Raw genomic sequence first — 20,927 nt, 5'->3', positions numbered from 1 at the left:
TGAAACTCACACATGAACATTCCAATTTTTTGGCATCCTTGTGAGAAACTACTACTACTACTACTATACCAAGACATCTCAACTAAGATAAAGATCATTTGAGGCGAATATCGTACTAGATTTTGGATTAAAGTAGATAGGTAATTGCCATGAAGGTTCCTCTAAAAAATTCACTCCTTAAATTCAGAAACTTCGTCTTCCACCCAAGTTTTTTTTATAAGGCAAAGATGCATGATTGGTGAAGAAACGGTAACATGCAAGTAAGGAATGTGTGTGTGTAAAGCACGCGCTTACAAATGCGTGATGGAAACGACATGTCTGTCTTTCCTTTGGTCACCGTCATCTTTCTATTCACTGCCAATGTTGTCCCATTATACAAAACACTCTCATGTTATCTACACTACTGCTTATTTCAACCCCTTCCTTTTTCACAGACTGAAAGCCCCTCTTTTGAGTCTTGAGTCTTGACCCTTTCAGACTCTGAGACAACTTCACTCTCTTTCTCCTCTCTTTCTCTCTCTCCTCTCTTTCTCTCTCTCCCTGTCTCAGTGTTAAACTCTCAGTTGCTTTCCCTTTTCCTGGAATGAAATGAAAAAACCCGATGATCCGCTTACTCAACTCTTTTTTCCCAGGTATCATCCGCACCCAATACCTGCAATCATTCCAGATTTTTGCGGACTCTTTCCTGCTTGAATAAAAGAGATCGAGGTAAAAAGATCGAGGAAGAGATTCTCTCTTTCTCTTACATTTCATCATCTTCCACACCAACAAAACCCTCACCCCAACCCCACTTTCTTCTCTCTACGGAGCCATGCAAAATCAGGCATTTACTTGTTTCGGATCGTAATCTTCCTTATCCCAAACTACAACAGAAGAGAGTCCTTCCCAGCTGCAAGGAGGGCATACTCTCCCTCTCTCTCTTCATTCCCTTTGTTGACTTCTCTAAAGTTCCAAATGAAAACCCTAAAATAGAAGCAGTGAAGGATCAAACAGACTTAACCCCAAACATCAACCACAGTCTCTCAGCCCTCCAAGATCCAGGGAAAAGAAAAAACGCAAACCAAACCCAAAACCAAAACCCTTTGTTTGCCATGGATTTAGTATCACAACCAAACAATCCCATCTATGATTCACCCATATTGAACATCGGTACCACTCCGACCACTCCATCTGCAGCCATAATATCGTCTCCATCTTCTACTACAACTACTACTGCTTCTGCTGCTGCTGTTACAACTCCAAGCCGCTATGAGAACCAGAAGCGGCGAGACTGGAACACCTTCTGCCAATACCTAAGGAACCACAAACCTCCACTCTCACTCCCCATGTGCAGTGGTGCACATGTTCTTGAATTCCTCCGTTACCTCGACCAATTTGGGAAGACCAAGGTCCACAACCAAACTTGCCCCTTTTTTGGCCTCCCAAACCCACCTTCTCCCTGTCCGTGCCCTCTTCGCCAAGCCTGGGGCAGCCTCGACGCCCTCATCGGCCGCCTCCGAGCCGCCTATGAAGAGCATGGCGGGAAGCCAGAAGGAAACCCCTTTGGTGCGAGAGCTGTGAGGCTGTATTTGCGTGAGGTTCGCGATTTTCAGGCCAAAGCAAGAGGGGTCAGCTATGACAAGAAGCGTAAAAGGCCTAAGCCAAAGTTGGCTGCTACTCCGAACGCCAACAACTAGTGGCGGAAATCAGCAAATATAAAGATCATTCAAATGGGTATATCTTTCTTCTCCTATATATTTTTCTCTTTCCCGTACTAAAAGAGGTGGTTTAATGTTTCTTTGGTCTGGGGTATCCATTTTTCGCAAGTTTGAGGTTGTTTTCTCAGTATATTTCTGGAGTACTGATGGCTATTCCCCTGAAATTGCTTTAAGTAGTAAGTAGTGAAATATTGGGAGAAGTAATGGATGGTTATGCTCGAAAAATTGTTCTAATAGCTACCGGATTTATATAGATGTGTTCTTTAAGACTCAATGTAATATAAATACACTTTGCAATGATTATATATAAATGGATATGTCTTTCTTTGTCTAATTAATGAGAAATTAATCATTTGGATCATTTTAAATTTAAACAGTACTACTTGCACTATTAATTATTTTATATTTTTAGGGATAAGGTGATCTATATTGCTATATAATTTGCAGATCATAATGTGGGCTTGATTCCTTCCTTTATTGGGTAATAAACCTGCAGCTAGCTATCCTCTCTCTCTCCCCTCTCTCTCTCTCTCTCTCCCTCTCCCTCTCTGTGTGATGACATATGTAAAGTTCTTCCTACTGCAAAAGGAAAAAGGTTTGTAATTGGAGAAGTGGAAAAATCACGAGCCTATAAACAGTGATTGGCAGGGTTAATAGATCTTATTAGATCTATTATTATATGTAGTTAGGCACGAAGACAAAACCTAGATTGTCTTTTCAATCTAGATAATTAAATAGAATTTGAATCCTTTGGAAGGACGTTGGAATAATGTAGAGATCATTCGAGAGTCTATTTCATCTGCATCCACCTGGACAGCAAGCTAGCTAGCCGCCCTTAATCATGATTAAAGTTGGTGTAGTTTTTCTATGGAAAGCTGATAATGGTTGTCGTTTTGGGTATCTCATCATGTCATGGCGCCTTGAAGGATACGCTTTTTATATTACAAATTTAATTAATGAGAAATTATTGTGTACAAATTAGACTTTTTGCCTGCTGGGAAAAGTCCTTAATAACATATATGATCTGGGTCATTAGATCATCTCATGAATTAGTTGGGACAAGTAAATAAAAAAAAAAAAACATATGGATTATTAATTTGGTATGACTAATTTAAGATATGGAAACACTAAGGCTGCTTTTAGATATTGAGTTGAGTTGAGTTGAGATGATAAAATATTGTTAGAATATTATTTTTTAATATTATTATTATTTTAGAATTTGAAAAAGTTGAATTGTTTTATATTTTATATTAGAATTTGAAAAAATTGTAATAATGAGTTGAGATGAATTTACTTATCAAACGAGCCTAAATGGTTGGGAGAGATTTGGAATTCATGTTTTTTTTTTTTTTTTCATTTTTGCTTGAAATTATTGATGGATCATAGTCTCTAAGATTCTTCCCTTTTAGAACATTCCTTGAAAAAAAATAATTAACAAAAGATGAGAGGTAATATATTATCTTTCCAATCTCTCTCTCTCTCTCTCTCTCTCTCTCTCTATATATATATATATATATATATATAACATGTAAACTTTTCATGAGCGCGCATCATTGTGGCTTTCTTATAATGCCTCATATAATATATTTCGAATTTCCTTGTGATGCACTGAAGTATTATGGATTTAGTTAGAGCTGAATCTTATAATATATTGGCACGTACGCTGGATTGGCTGCTTTAAATGGCAAAGGGAAATAGGAAGTTTTATAGTTTCAGGTTTTTTGTATTTGAATGTAGTATATACAATTTCAATTTATTAATATCTTTTTTAAGAGGATTAATTTAACACCCAAATCTTATAACTTGCATCATTCTGTTCTCTTTCTTTTCCCCCCCACTTTCGTAATTGAATGGTCAGAGTTTTGAAATATTGTAACTGAAATTCAATATATTGCAATATGAAATCTTGTGTGTGGATATCTATCCCACCACTTGAGAAACAGGTCATTCCGATCATAATTCCATTTCAAAATCCGTAAGGGAATTTTAATTTTGAACTGTGACGATCCAATTTAGGGGTAATAGCATTAGCAAAACATTTAACAGCTTTCTAAAGTTTTCCGGGAAAAACTTCTGATCATGTGTAGTTTCTAATTACTGGCCTGTATGTAGAGTGGACGTCATCATGTTTTTTCTCGTCCAACAGTGTGTATTTTGAATTCATGTTCTATTTTTTTTTTTTTTTTTCCGAGAGGAAAGATACTTCATATTAAAATCTCAAGAGAGATAACTATGAATACAATGAGGATAATCTTCTATATGAATTGAGTTTTCAAATAAATATAGAGAACTTTTTGCCAAACAATGTGCCACTGTGTTGGCTTGTCTAGGAACGTGTCTAACAGACCAAGAATTGTAAGTGCCTAAAAGTTTTTTGATATCTTGATAAATGAAACCCACCGTGCTCCAATCTTCAGCTTCGCCAGTTATGCCATGTACCACTTGTTTTGAGTCCCCTTTGAAAATGACATATTTCAAAACAAGATCAATACCAAACTGTACTGCTCGCAAGGCAGCTAAAGCTTCTCCCAAGAGTGGATCAGGAAAGGAATTACAGGGGCTTCTGAGAGTTGTTGTCACGAGATCCAGCCAATCTCTAATTGACACCCCTATACCTACCCTGCAATTAGTCTTGTCAATGACTGCGTCTCAGTTTAATTTGTAGAAATTGTTTGGAGGCTTGCACCACCTAACTGTGCATTGAATCTGAGGAGATGTCCTCTGCTGGTTCCTTTCAAACTCTTCCAAGTCAGTAATGCTAGAAGAGACCAATTTTAAAACCTGTTGGGGGGAGGCGAATTTGGATTCAAAAATGAACTTGTTCTATTTTTATTGGCAAGTCTTCAATTGCCTGCCTGGTTAATTCATCCATGATATTGGCACAAAGACTAATATGACATCTCAACGGGCCGGGATCATAATCATGGTTTGACATCAAGCTGGCTTTTAGTATATTATTATTTTCCAGAAAATAAGAACTCTACTTTTAGCCATTAATTAGCTCACGAATATTGAATAACAACGGATCAATTCTAGACATTAATATTTTTTTTATTCAATAGAGTGCCAAGAATTAGCAAATTAAGGTAATTAGCTAGCTCTGATTTTTTGTAAGAAAACACTATGTAATCGTGCTCTAAATAATTTTAAGCTACAATAGAAACCCTTGCATGCATTGTTAAATCCTATAGACGAAGATCTTCTCAAAGTTTTTATCTAAAATTAAATCTTTAATACTACGCTTGGATGCGGAGGTTATTTTTAATGATCTGTGAATAATAGTTAAAAAATAATAAATTATATATGAATAATAATAAATAGTAATGTAATAATCTCAGTCGAGCATGAGCATGAGATTTTGTCATTTTAATTTGACTGTTGGTGTATTTTAATTTTTTTTTAATTTTTTTTTTACTTAATAATAAGAAAATGACTATTATGATATTAATATTTTTTTTATTTTTTAAAAACATTTAAAAGATATTGGAAAAAAAAAAAATTGCAGTGCAATTTACACTTAGGGGCACATGGCCCTGGTCAAACCTTAGCGGCATAGTTGCAGTACCCTTCAATATTTATGTACGTATATACTATTCATAAACAGTAGCACGTACAAAAGTTGCCTTATACGAGAGCCCATGCCCCTCATGCATGTGTGTGGTGCAATATTTATAGAAATAATGTTATAAGGTTTATTTCATGTATTTACTTTTTTTTGCTAATTGACCTTTAATTTTAAAGAAAGTCGAATAAGCTTTTTAATGTTATCTTTACATAAAAAGAACATAAATTACTAGGGTGGCCTTTAATTGGAAAGAATATATAGTTATAACTATTTTGTCAGAAACCAGATTGTTACTGGGAGTTTTGAGTGTGCGCGAAAAACATAATAATATTTTCTATCTCCATGTAACTGTTCCTAGGGTGCAATTGTAATATCTCACTCCCTAAATTTAAAAATAAAATCACTTTTAGAAATTTTCGAGAAAGTCGGAGTACTACTACTAAACTTGATTTAATTTTTTTTTTTTTTTAAAGAAAGTGCCAAGTACAAAGATTACTTATAATAATAGAATTATTTTGTATTAAAATACTAAAATCATAAGTTAGAGTTAGCGGAAGCGGAAGCATTTATTAAAATTTCTCAAAATCTATATCATAAAAATCATAACTTAGTACATGATCTACGCCACTATCAGGTCTCCTTAGACTAAGTTTTATCCTGCAGCTCTAGCTTCATAAATATTCTGACTTAATGTGATTTAAAAATATAAAATAAACTAAAATGAGTCGGTAACTCAGTAAGGAACCCATCATAACGTAAATATATTTAACATAAAATTTTTCATAAAAATTTTATGCTGAGAACTTAAAATCATGATCATTCATACATATGCTTATGTCATGCATAACTTATCTTGAATTATCTAACTTATCATACTTATTTTACTGGCTCATACACTTAGGGCTAGTTTAAATACTCCACTACTATTCATTATTTTATTATTATTTTTTACCTACTTTTCATTACTATTCACTAATATTCAATATTTTATCATTACTTTTTCACTACTATTCATAAAATATATGAGATCACCTCATTACCCAAACACAACATTAACCATGTGTGTAAGGTTGTGCATTGGCCTCACATCTAGTGGCCGCAAGGGGAATTTCTAATAATATTCAAACATATTATGGTGGACAACGCTTAGGTCCGTGGTTTGCACATCGACCCATAAATTCACATTGGTACCACACATTTAAATGGTCATCTGGTTATCTGTTTTGAGCTTATCTTATATTTGATCTTATGAAAATTTACGTGTCTTATGCAACGTGAGATACATAATACATAGATAACTATAATATGCAGAATAAAATATGATGAATGACGTGCTTGCAAGTATCATGACATGCAAGGTACATAAACACTGGCTTCCAAAAAACTGAATTTAAAAATAATATATATAACTAGCTAATGTATGATAATCTTAATTTATAATCAAACTACATATCTTGTAGTGTTGACTTCTAAAACTTCTTACACAAAATCGATCATGGTGCTGGACTGTAAGGTTTATGGTTTTTTCCAAATAACACGCGGAAGGAAGATATTTATAGAGAGATTTGGGAGAGGGTGACAGCCAATTTGTGTTGGACTCAATTAATACATGCAGTGATACTAATCTACTGAACACTCAGTCGTGATCATCTAAGAAGAGAGTTTGAATTTAAAAATATTATCTAGTAGTTCATTCAATATAGGATTGGAAGTGAATGAGACTGCATAGGAATTCAATCAATGATAGTTTTAAATTCAAATAAATTTCTAATGGCCGATCTCTAAATTCTAAAAAGTCTAACTCGTTCAATAAATATTAAATAAGATTTAGCATAGTCATTGAGCTTAATTAAAAGTACTATTGGACCGAATCGTTGCAGAAATCTTGCACCTTGCAAATCCAGTTTAGGCTCTTTAACTTGAACCTTGCAAATCTTTAGGGAGACTTCAGTGGCCTGTGAAGTGATGAAGAAGGGCAATTGTTGTTTAAAGACATAAATAGAGATTAAGCTCTATATTATTTATCAAGTATTTATTTAGTTTTGTGAGAGATTCACGCAACTATAAATGTAGTGGAGTTCACTTCATGTCTCTCTCTCTCTAGGTTCTACCAAACTTTAGGTAATTCAAATTCCTTTGTCTAACACGATGACTTCGTTGGGAAAGTAAACTCATATTAACTCATTATTATAATTTTTTAAATTTTAATATAAAATATAATAAATAATTTAATTTTTTTAAATTTTAAAATAATAATAATAATAATAAATAATATTCTAACAATATTTTATTATCTCAACACAACTCAATTTAACATTCAAACGCATCCAAATTTGAAGCTTGGAATCATTTTCTTATGTGATTAGCTGCATAATATATTCTAATAGATAGGAGTATACAGAGATAATTCAAAACAAAGTTTCATGTATTATTTAGTGAGACTCTAGTGCCAAACCCAACATCTGAAGCTCCAATCTTTGTGCCCACTTTCTGGCCTTGTGTGGTTTGGATAGTCATCAGTTGAGATGAAAGTTGAATAAAATATTATTATAAATTATTTTTGTTTTAAAATTTAAAAAAGTTAAATTATTTATTATATTTTATTTAAAAATTTAAAAAATTATAATAAAAAGATGAGATGAATTGAATAGAGATGGTTTTGGTATCCGAACCAGCCCTATATCTTGCAGCTTTGACTTACGGATTGTTTTTCTAAGCTATATATAGTAGACTATATGATGGTTTATTTCTCTTTTGAATTTCCTCTTCTCACTGTGTATAAATTGACAAATACGTCGAGCTCCAGATAACTACTTGATAATATCCCTCGCATCGCGTGGGTCATGTGTGGCTAATTTTTTTAAAAAAAATTGAAGAATGATATATGCATGGCTGTTTGTTATAAGTAAACTGTAATGGGGTGGAGGAGTGAGACTAGCTGCTCTTGGGGTCCCTGTAATGTTGTATTCCTACTGGCCTCGGATCTTAGTATTGTATAAAGGACAATCCTAGCTGCACACTACTGTTCTCCTCAAATATACACACAAGTGTAAATGATTTTTTTTTTCTTTTAAATATTTTTTAAACATCGATCCATCCTTAACTATTAAGAAAAAAAAAATACAAATTCACTAATAATTACTTTCTTAATTATTAAAAAAATTAAAAAAAATTAAATTAAAATACACGAATGGGCAACATTTAGTGAACACATTTAAGAGTCATATTATCATTTTCATTGTCTAAGTCATGCAGTCTTGGAAAGTCATGTAATCTCTAGTTGTGTACTATCTAGTGTATAGTACAGTTTTTGGCTGGTAGGAAATATATATATATATATATATAAGTAGGGGTGTAAAAAAAAAAGAAACATCGGTTGAACCGGATTGGATCGGATCAAACCAAACCGGTAGACTCAATCCGGTTTGTAAGTGGTCGGGTATGGTACCGACTTTTAAGAATTGAAATTAGTCCTAAATTGGTGCAGTACTGGTTTTCATATTTTGAAAACCAGTTCAAACAGAATTGGACCGATATATATATTTATAATTTTTCATATTATATATAATTATTTATATTATATATTATATGTTAAATTGATAATCAATATAATATGAAATTCTAATCTTATTATTCAACTCTATTAATCTTGTAACATAAAATTAATAAATAATATAACATGTGATATAACATAAAATTAATCTTATAATTTTTAATATAACAATTGATATAACATATAAATTTTAGTCTTAAACATAAACATTAATACTAAGTTATTAATATAAACTTACTTTTGATATATATCAAAGATAAATATATGTTTGATATAATAAATTATAATATATATATTAGCAGTGAGTGACGTGCAATGCACGTTTTCTTAGTGACTAATATCAACAAAATGTAAAAATAATATGTTCTAAAAAATTAGTATATACTAGTTCAGTTTTAAAAAATGTACAAAACTAGACCGAATCGAATCGCTTACACCCCTATTAATATAAGGGTGGAGTTAAACATTTAGGAGTTGGATTTCATTATGAATAAATGTCTTTCACAACTGTCATACAACAATTTTTTTTTTACCTAGTTTTGCAATGATCTTATTTCTCAAAATCTAACAATTATATTTTAAGAGTCTTGCTAGATACAAGCAGTTTGACGTATCAAATCGTAGCGATACTGACATGGCATTTTTTAATGAAAAGAAAAGCAAAAAATAGAAAAATTTTGAGAGAAGAAAATATCATTTGTCTCATAAAAATCAATTCCGTCTTCAATTTGCACTGTTTTATTAAATGGATACCTTACATGTCAGTATTGGTGCATAGTTTGGTACGCGAACTCACTTGCAATAAGACTTTTCCATATTTTAATTCTATCTAATACAACAAAATAGCATAAAAAAAATGAAAGTATATTCGGTTTTTTTATAATAGAGTGAGAAAATAAGAGTGTCATATTCATTGGGGGCCTGTGGTTGCAGTTAGAGTTAATTACATTTTATCCTCTCGAACTTTTATTCAATTCACAATGTGCATTTGAAACTAATAATTACATCAAAATGAACCCTCAAACTTTCAAAACTTCTCAATCCCCCCTTCTGTCTACCAGCAGCGTTAAATCTAACGAAAATCACTGCACGTCCTGCTCATGTGCATAACATTCATTGTAAAGATGTAATTTTCATCTAATTTATTATCATTGACTATATAAAATAATATATGCTATCAATCAATAATAAGTCATAAATCATTAAATATTTTTTTTTATCAATTTATATATAGTTAATGAATATTAAATAATTTCATTGTATACATAGATTATTCATACTTGCTTGCAACTTAGGTATAAAATAATTTTATATATGGTTAATGATTAAAGATTTATTATTAATTGATAGCATATATTATTTTATATTTTATATAGTCAATGATAATAAATTAAATGAAAATTATGTCTTTGCAGTGAATCTTCGTTAGATTTGACGCTGCTGGTAGACGGAATGAGAGATTGAGAAGTTTTGAAAGTTTGAGAGTCTATTTTGATGTAATTATTAATTTCAGAGGCACATTGTGAATTAAGTAAAAATTCGAAGGATAAAATGTAATTAACCCCTGTAGTTATTAACAAGTTTGTTGAACTATTGTAGCTAAAATCTATTTGGCCAATTTTAATTGATCATTGCCCATTGATCCAATTAATACATGTCCAAATCAGCATACACCACTGCCACTAGTGCTCTAAAGGTCGTCTCCTTAAATATTTTGGTCGAACCTTTGAGTACCCAGATGCAATTAAGGATGTTTGACGGCATTATATTTGAAAATGTGAGACGTTCTACAAGTCAAGCCGTTCTGGTCGAAATTTGTTGTACAGCTAGTAACTGCTACATTTTACCTTGTCATCGTCTTTTCTCTAAATTCTACCCCTCCTTCGCGAACTGTTACGAGCATCCCGATCTGTTGTGTCCATCCCATTCTAACCCGGAATGTGTGCAGTGCCATTTTCATGATTTATTTAAGTTCTGATGGAAATTCGATAAATCTGTTTCAGTGGCATTTTAATAATTGCCTTATTTTTTTTTTTGAAATTTAATTCAATCCCCTAAATATACTTCACTTACCTTCTTAGTTTATTACTCTCAAATATAAAAGACAATTTTTTTTCTTTATTTTTTATTATCCTTCTTTAATTGTTTTTAATTTATGTTGCATATGATAGGAGTCTCTAATATATATACTTAGAATGCAATCATTTTTATTCTCTTTTCGAATCTTGAGTCATTTTCTTGATTTTTTTTGTTAATTAATCTAATATATTATATTCTTAATATTGTTTAAGAATTTATGTATTTGAAGGGACAAAATATATTTAAAGGGCCAAGGTTGGCACAAGTATTTTAATAAAATATATATAAAAAAATATTTTGACATTTTAATTTTGATGTGTTTAAATTAAAAAAATTATTTTATTTACATAGAGTTGTGAATTAATTGTGAATTAATCGTATGGGTATCACTTTTTAATATAACTTTAAAATATGTGGGTATTTATTTTTTCCACATGTATACTGGGTGTCAAATCGTGTTAACGGGTCGTGTTCGTGTCGTGTCAAGGTATGTGTATTATACTTAATGGGTCAACACGAAGACGATCAGTTAAGAATTTCGTGTCAAAATTCCAAACTCGAACACGACACGATAAGATAACGGGTTGACACGACACGACCCGTTATGACCCGTTAATGAATAAGAAATAAATTGACACGAAGCGATACGATACGACCCGTTCCATTTCAACCTGTTTACGTTAATGGGTTAAACAGACACGACACGGCACGACCCGTTTGACTTAATTGATTTTATATAAATATTTAAATATAAATAATATCTATAAAAAATAAAAAACTAACTACAAGTCTAAAATTATAATCCAAACAAATATGATCCACACAATTTGTAATAATATTCATAATTAAAATTACATCCCAAATATAATAAATAAAACATACAAAGAAGGAAGTGGAGCGTCCACTTTGCCTTTTTGGTCTAAGGGTATAAAGGTAAATTTAATTTTTTTAACGGGTCATAACGGATTGACCCGTTAGTGACCCGTTAAGCAATCTTGTCTTACGGGTCAACCCGTTTTGACCCGAACCCGTTAAGACTAAACTCTAACTCGTTTTTATCATGTCGTGTTTGTATTGAATTAACAGATCGTGTCACATATTATCACCCTATATATACATAGCATGTCCAACGTTATTCTTAGCAACTACTAAAAGCAACTCCCATGTATGTGGGTGATTGTTTATTTGTCAATGATTAACAGACAAGTGATATGGGATATTCCTGCATATATCTGATCATAAATATAAATTTCTTTTAATGAATGAATAAATGAATGATGATATTTTTTATAAAAAAAAAAAAACTAAATTCTTAAAAGTCAAATTTCCTGTTCCAGTAGATAAAAATTGAATTTTTTTCCTTTCTTATAATTTTTTTAAATAAAATTTTAGATTTTGAATATTAAGAGGTTCATGTATTGCATCCTAAACTATCAAAACAAACCAAACAGATTAAGCAATTAAAAAATAGGTAAATGCTAGATAGCCTCGTGAGTTTGTCCTCTCAATCTTATCGTTCATGTATTTTAATTTTTAATTTTTACTTAATAATTAAAAAAATTACTATTAATAAAATTGTGTATTTTTTTTATTTTTTAATAATTAAAAATGTTAAAAAAATACTTAAAAAATAAAATAAAATAAATAAAAAACTTATAACTAACGGTATGTTCAATTATAAATACTGGACGACCAACAAGCACAATCCTTTAAAAATAATTGTTCCATCAAACTATGAGTTTTAAGATAAATAAAAAATAAGTAATGTGACAGACCCTGATATTATTGTCTCTTTCTTTCTTATATCTCCTTTTTTTCCTTTCTTGCTCTTTTTCTCTCCTTCATCTCCACACGCAACTTCTTCTCAATTTGTTCAATTCGACCTCTATTAATATCTCACCTCCCAATTAGATTTCTATCCATCCACGTCAAATCTGGTTTCCATCTCCCCAAACAAGGGTGACCCACTAATTTGTCATAAGTAAGAAATGAGAGACTCAAAACACGCGACGTACAGTCTTGTTTTACTCTAGAATATGTATTTGATAAATAAATTCTATTCAGCAATTCTATAAGATTACTCTAGAATACAGTCTTATTATTTATTTATTTATTTATTTCGTCAACAAATATGTGATGTAAGTCTATTAATATAGATCTCAGATGCCGATCTAGATGATCTATCAGTTCTTTTTAAGCTCTATTTGATTGCAAGATTCAGTTAAAATCAATTCAGTTCAATCTAATTTTAAGCCGAATCTAATATTTTCGTTTGGATCATCAACCCATCTCTATTCATTTTAACTCATCATTACAATTTTTTCAAATTTCAATACAAAATATAATAAATAATTCAACTTTTTTAAATTCCAAAATAATAATAATATTAAAAAATAATATTCTAATAATATTTTATCATCTCAACTCAACTTACTTCAACATCCAAACGTAGCCAAAACATCAAACTCTCAAATTATTACACTCATCTTAACTCAAAACTTTCTTACAAGTGAGACTTATAATTTTTTTCAACTCAACGTATCTTTATACGTGAGACTCGTAATCTTTTTCAATTTTTCATAAATAGTATCTTAACATCTAAATACATCTAAATTCATTTTAGATGAATTCTAAATAACTCACTCTACCTACTTAACTCATTATAATTCATAAAGAATTTAATTCAACTTAACTCAACTTCCAAACGCAACCTAATTATTCACTTGCTATCCATTATTAGAAGAGTAGCTGCAAATGACCGCTAGTGCAAAACTAGTATTTTTTTTTTATCTAATTTTTTTATTCATATTATTTTTATTATTTTTAAATATATTTTTTAAAAAAAATATCAATACACTTAAAATTATTTTTTAAATTACTAAATAAATAAATAAAAAAATTGACAAGCGATCACCCTGAGCGGTATAGTTGGGCGGCAGACTAGCTTTATTGTTATTAGAAACCCTCAAGCATTGGGTTGATAGTTACCATGAGTTAATACTTTGAAAACCACACACAAGTAAGTGAACGTGTCACCTTCAGAATTGAAAGCAAAGTCCGATTCATAATTAATGTTTTGCCTCCATTCGTGCTGCATGATGCAGAACTCGTCGTTTTAGTCATGAGAAAAATAATTTCCCTCTATTTAATTTAGAAGTTTTGGGTATATCACTCTCTTTTTTTAAGGTCTAAAACAATCTTCCTATATCGATCTTTCCAAAATATATAGTCATTACAATCATACTACCACTACTATCTTAAAAAAATACTTCAAATTCTTACTCGAATTTAAAGATTTTAAGATAGATAATTAAAGTGAGTTAAGTTGAGATAATTTTAAAATTTTAATAAAATTTAAGATATCGTCTTCTTTTTAGAAAAATAAAAAAATAAAATGAGTACTACAAAATATATTACTGTCTGTATAGAATATAGATTTTTCATACAACAATATTATTACATACTCCATAAATATTATAAAACTCACTTCCTAAATTTATCTTTATTCCACCTAAAATCTTTGGTGTATCTTAATAAACTTTCATGCCAAGATTATATATGATATGTATTTTATCTTGGATCGAACCGTCCTACTTATTACAATTCTTTCTGTAAATAACGTATTTTACACCATCAACCACTCAAATGATCTGCCATGAATAACTTGACAGCATTGGAGTCTAGGATGAGTTTCGATGCCTAAGTTAAAGAAGTGATCTCAATATAAAGTATCTTAAGAAGTCTAAGAAAATATTTGTTACCTCCATATATCATTTATTGAGACACATGAATGTGTTAAGGGAGTTGATAACTATCAATCTCATGCGTTTATTTTTAATTATCTCTTAATAAAAGAGGAGGAGATAACAATTCTAATTTATAGGAATTATTTATCTCAAGATAACTACCTTCATTTTGAAACGTTATTTCCTTACGAATAACGTTACTTTCTTGTTGATTCACTACAAGAAAAATAGACTTTTATGGTTATTTAATTATGGTGAAAAGATTATTTGTGACTAAAACAGATTCATTTTAACTGTAAATAGTCATTTTTCTGTAATTAACTGATCACAAATAAATAATTTTCTTATAGTGATTCCATGCTCTCGTAAGCTCTTGAACCGTGAGTTTTGTAGCTCAAAGTGATAAGTTGGGCCTACCTACCGGCCGTGAGCTTGCAGTAAGAAGACTCAAATTCCCCCTCCAATTTCAGGGTGTGTTTAGATGTTAAAATGAATTAAGTTGAGATAATAAAATATTGTTAGAATATTATTTTTTAATATTATTATTATTTTAGAATTAAAAAAAATTAAATTATTTATTATATTTTATATTAAAATTTAAAAAAATTATAATAATTAATTGAGATGAGTTGAAGTGAATTTGGTAATCAAAAGTAACCTCAATCTTGGAATTGCTAAAATAAGACCAATTAATTTCTGTTCTTAATCTGAAGGTAAAGCCTTACTTTCAACGACAACCTCGTGTGTATATATATAAATCATTTTATAATTTCTTTTTAAACTCGTTAATGCGATATTATCATTTCATTAAAAATAAAAAATAATAATTATTATTATAATAATGATAATTTCAGCAACCTAAACTTGTAATTGTCTACGCCAACACGTACAAAAGCTGTGATTGGAGGGCTCCAGACTCCAGACCAGAGCCCCATGAAGACCGTACAACAAAAAGATCCCGCAATCTACGGTCGAAATTATTGGAAGCTGTTTAGACACGTGCGCGTTCTGGGAGGGCTAGAGTCTAGACCCCACCGTTGCGCGCTCCCACGTGGACGCTGCTCACTTTTGTCGGCAAGTGGAGGCGCCAGCCTTGACCTTTTCATTCACTTGTTTTGGACGCACGCGTGGCTGCACAGGAGTGGAGGATGCAAGTATGCCCCCACTCACAACAAAGTGTATCCGTACGGGGGAACCCTAGATGTGCGTGACGTGTTTACTCTTTGGGTTTTAATTTTAATTTTAATATTCCTTTTTCGTTACCATGTTTGGCCGTCGCTTGTTTTTGCTATTTACGGGTGCCGGTCGGTCGGTGGGATTCCCAGTGCTCTAATGTAATTAAATCATCTTTCACACTTACAAGAATTCGTTTGATTCTTAAATTCATTTTAATTTATTATTATAATTTTTTTAAATTTTAATATAAAATATAATAAATAATTTAACTTTTTTAAATCTTAAAATAATAATAATATTTAAAAATAATATTATAACAATATTTTATCATCTCAAGTCAATTCAATTCAAAATTATAATTTCTAAATATCTAAGTATATGGGTTAATGAGACTTTATATCCTCAAACTTTCACTCAATTTATAATGTATCTACGAAACTACTAATTGCATCAAAGTGAACCCTCGAACTTTCAAAACTTCTCAATCCTCTCATTTCGTCTACCAGTAACGTTAAATCTAACAGAAATCTACTGCACGCGCTACTCATGTGCATAACATTCATTGTAAAAATATAATTTTTATTTAATTTATTATCATTGACCATATAAAATATAAAATAATATTTACTATTAATTAATAACAAATCATAAATCATTAAATAATTTTTTTTTATCGATTTATATATGATTAATGAATATCAAAAAATTTTATTGTGCACATAGATTATTTATACTTGCTTACAACTTAGGTATAAAATAAATTTATATATCATTAATGATTAAAGATTTATTATTAATTGATAACATATATTATTTTATATTTTATATGGTCAATGATAATAAATTAGATGAAAATTATATCTTTACAGTGATTTTTCGTTAGATTTAATGCAACTGGTAGACGGAATGAGAGATTGAGAAGTTTTGAAAGTTCAATGGTCCACTTTGATGCAATTAGTAGTTTCAGAGGCACATTATGAATTGAGTGAAAATTTCAGGAGACAAAGTGTAATTAACCCTAAGTATGTTTAGCCATAAAATCTTTTATAGCTCTTTTAATTACATATCATTTAAAAATTAATAAATATAGTTATAATATTTTAAAGTTTACATAACTATCATTCATGTTAGTGCCTTAATTTGCATAACAGACTGAAAGGGGGGAAATAATTATACCCGGCTCATGATGGTGATTCGAGCGTTGATATGATATTCTTTGCATTCATCTATATAATAAATAATAAATAAACAAATAGAAATAAATAAAGAGACATAGAGATTTACGTAATTCGACATAATGATTACGTCCACAGGTTGTTTGGGGGCAAAATTCATTATAATGAGTGATTAACAATCTCTCATGATCTCACAATACAATAGAGGAATTTTGAAAAGATCATTTGGAGTTTCTGTGTATGGTGGAGTTTGAGCGTAGGGAACTTTTGTGTAGAGAGCTTATAGAGAGTTCCTCTATTTTGTGGGGCATCTCTTATGTATATTGAAGTTCAACTTACTTTGTGAAATCTTTTTAAGAGTCTATGTATATTTCCTCACCTCTTAGGAGTTTGAGTCAATTTCTTCTATCTTTTCTTGCTTTATCTCTTAACTTGATTTTCGACCTTATCTTGAAGCTAAATTATAAGCTGCATATTTGACCCCTAAAATTCATTTGAAATATATTTGTAAAATTTATTATTTTCCTAAAATTTAGTTTTGGTCACATATGTTTAATTTTTATAATTAAAGGGCATAACAATAAATTAATTAAGAATGGTTGCCCATGAAAAAAAGAAATCAATACATTATTTTAATCATGTTTGACCTTCTGTTATGAAAAATAAAATATAATCCCATATCCATCCAGCATTTATAGTGTAGTTGAGACACATATATAGGAATAGTAAAAACTTTCACATGATAAACAGTAGGTGCAATCTTTCAATGTCACTGATGGATGAACTTATTAATAATCGATGAGACGTCCATTATATATTATGGAAAAAGCTAGGGATCTCGCTGAAAGTCACCACTCTTATTTTTTTATTTTTATTTAGTGATTAAGAAATTATTATTTAATAATATAATAATTGTTTTTAAAAAAAAATTAAAAAATAATATAAAAAAAACTTAAAATGCTTGGCGGTAGCTCTCAGTGGGAGCCCCCAACGGTGGGTGTAGACCCACCCATACATTATGGCCACTTCACATTTGGCTATATGGCCACTTCTTTATATATGAGTGTTAATGGTAATAGGTGAGCTTTTTTATTTGAACTGATATGATCACGTAGAACAAGACAAATTCCAATAATTTTGTTTGGACTAAAATAAGATCGCCACAAAAATATAATTTTGTCGCAAAATGCATAGACTGGTAATTTGAGCAGTATTTAAAACTTTGAGTAATGAAATTTCATGCGATACAGAATAATAATAATAAAAATAAAGATAAAAAAAAGAGTAATTCTACGTACAACCGTGAAGTGCGTAATCGCCGCGTAATCGCTTTGAAAAAGAGTGGGGTCCACTATTAAAAAATTAATTTTTTTTACAATACTGCTACAGGTACCCGGCCTGGGGTACCCGTAGCGGAATCCCTGACGTGGCTAATGCCACGTCAGGGTTAAATTATATTAAAAAAAAAGGGGCAAAAGAGCCGATTTCATAGCGCCAAAAACGATTTCTTCTGATTTAGATTTCGAAGAACAGCCGCGCATAACCCGAAACCCACTTGAAACCCAGAAATTCCTGCAGGTTCGTCGTTCACGGAGATCAATCGTTTGTTCCGAAACCCAGAGGAGATTTTTCGAGCGGGTTCGTCGTCCATCTGGTTTCTTCCGAAACCCAGAAACCGTTTGTTTGTTCCGAAACCCAGAAGAGATTTTTCGTGCGGGTTCGTCGTCCATCTATGGTTTCTTCCGAAACCCAGAAACCATTTTATCTGCGGGTTCCTCGTCCTCCATCTATGGTTTCTGCCGAAACCATTTTGCACTGAACTTCTACCGTTCGTCGTTTCATCGCGTTCAAGTGAGTCCTCTGTTTTATGGTTTTTTTTTTTTTTTTGTATTTTTCTTGATCAGTCCTCTGTTTTATGGTTTTTTTTTGTATTTTTCTTGATCTTTGGCTCTTGCTCTGTCTCAAGAAACGCTAGTCTTAAGAAAAATATGTTCGCAGCTGCTCTTCTTCTTTTATAAGAATGTTGTTGTTATTTATTTTGTTGTTTTGTGAGTATAATAGGAGTGTATATGCAATAACAATGGTTGCGCAATGGCTGATAGAGAGACAAAGAGATTAGGAACAGAGTGAATAATCAATCATGGCCATGGTACCCGGAGTTTAGGGCTTTGGATTGGTTTTTCTAACTTTTTTCATCATCTGGGGGCTGTTGGATTTGGTGGGTATGAGAAATCTTTGAACTATAATGGCCACCAAGTCTCCTTTGTTGTTGTTTTTGGCACTTAATTTGTGATGGTCAATGTGGTGATTTTTTTTGAATCTATAATACATGTGAAGAGGTCAAGGTTGTTGTAAATGTGCCTCTTCACGTGCATACACATTGTCATTGTCTCTTTGTGTTTCATAATTAGGGCTTCACCATTCACATGCACATACAGCCTTACTAATTGAATATGTTATGAAAGTGCCTTGACCACATGCATTGCAACCCCACTGTAAAAAAAATGTCCACTCTTATTTTCGAATTTGGTTCGTCTTTTTGCATTCATTAGCATCTCCAGATGATCATATTTATGTTTGCCGTATAAAAAATAAACGATTTTGTTTGCCGTGTACATCCCATTGGAGATTATCTTTGTTTTTGCTGGTTTTAGCTTTCTAGCGTACCTTTTGTGGTAATTTAACCCCTTCTATGAAATTTTGATGTGTAGGGTGCTCCGTACAGTGTTGAACTCCCTGAAAGAGTTGGGCAGCCTGACTGTTAGGTATGATTTGAAATCTGGTATTGTTTTTATAAATAAAAAAAATATAAAAACCAAAGAAAGAAAATTGCAGTTGTTCTTTGTTGCTTCTCTTATTTTACTGTTTACAATGATCTGTAGGATTGAAAGTACCAAAAAACAAAGAATAAAATGTGGTTTGCTTGTGTTATTGCTTTTAATCTCATATACGTTTTAATTATATATGTAGAGAAAGGTATTACTTTAAACTATTGCAAATTTAAGACTCTTGAAAAAAGTATTCAAACTGCATACAGTTTTGGAGAAACATGAATGTGGTGCGAGAATCTCTACTAAACATAGAAAGAAAACAGCAGCAGCCTTATAATGAGATTATTCTAACAGAATTCTGATGATCATCACGTGTTCTCAAATAATATAATCAATTGTGGACAATTGAAATTGCTTTTTCTGTTCTTAAGTTTTGTTACCAGTAGCAGACTTTGTTTGTTCCTAGTCTCAATTATGACACGGATGGAAACACAGATTCTGTCATTGTTACTTCCTTTCACTTGTTATATTATTTGTATATGATGGAATTGTTCTGTGTATGCAAACACTTCTGAATGATGTCAAATTATTTCTGCAAAAGGAAGTAATACTAACATTCCATGTGAAGATGATGTGGTTTTCACTATTAAGGATAATGCTGTTCTAGCTTGATGTTCGACACGATTTAAAATAACAAAAAAGCTGAATCCACCTCTGTGATCTTTTGTTATCAATTTTTAAATAGACTTGGAATTAACCTCCTTTTGGTTCGTCCTGTTGCATTCATTAGCATCTCTAGATTTCCGTTCTATCAATATTTTTTTTCATTTTGACCACTCATGAAGCATCATGTGCATGTAGATCACGGGAAAACGTACATGTTTGCATGTAATGCCACTCATTTTAATGCTGTATATAAGCATATGCATATCTAATGCTTTTCTGAAATTGATAGACTGTTTGTCCGAAATGGATAGATTCCTATATATGTTGGGTGAGGCGGCATTTGCATTTGGTTCATCTAATGCTTTTCTGGCTTTTCTTACCTTTATTAGACTGAGAAAAAAATAATGTCAATACAATTTTGAGAATGTTACAGTCATAAATAAGTAATTTGGTTCATCACTTTGCTATCAGTTCAAGCTTTCTATTAGTTCCTCTCGGC

General features: G+C 31.2%; 1 protein-coding gene across 1 annotated transcript; it reads left to right on the top strand.

Moving 5' to 3' along the window:
* The first annotated feature begins 256 nt into the window (after positions 1–256).
* LOC108991123 (protein LIGHT-DEPENDENT SHORT HYPOCOTYLS 1-like) lies at positions 257–2,548 on the top strand. The gene is made up of 2 exons (XM_018965269.2): positions 257–1,713; positions 2,145–2,548. The coding sequence occupies exon 1, from the start codon at positions 1,092–1,094 to the stop codon at positions 1,674–1,676; it is 585 nt and encodes a 194-aa protein (XP_018820814.1). The 5' UTR covers positions 257–1,091; the 3' UTR covers positions 1,677–1,713; positions 2,145–2,548.
* The last annotated feature ends 18,379 nt before the right edge of the window (positions 2,549–20,927 follow it).

This window comes from Juglans regia, chromosome 8 (assembly GCF_001411555.2).
Source record: "Juglans regia cultivar Chandler chromosome 8, Walnut 2.0, whole genome shotgun sequence".
Taxonomy (NCBI): Eukaryota; Viridiplantae; Streptophyta; class Magnoliopsida; order Fagales; family Juglandaceae; genus Juglans; species Juglans regia.
The sequence above is the reverse complement of the archived record's forward strand: the minus strand, read 5'-3'. Positions and strand labels throughout refer to the sequence as shown.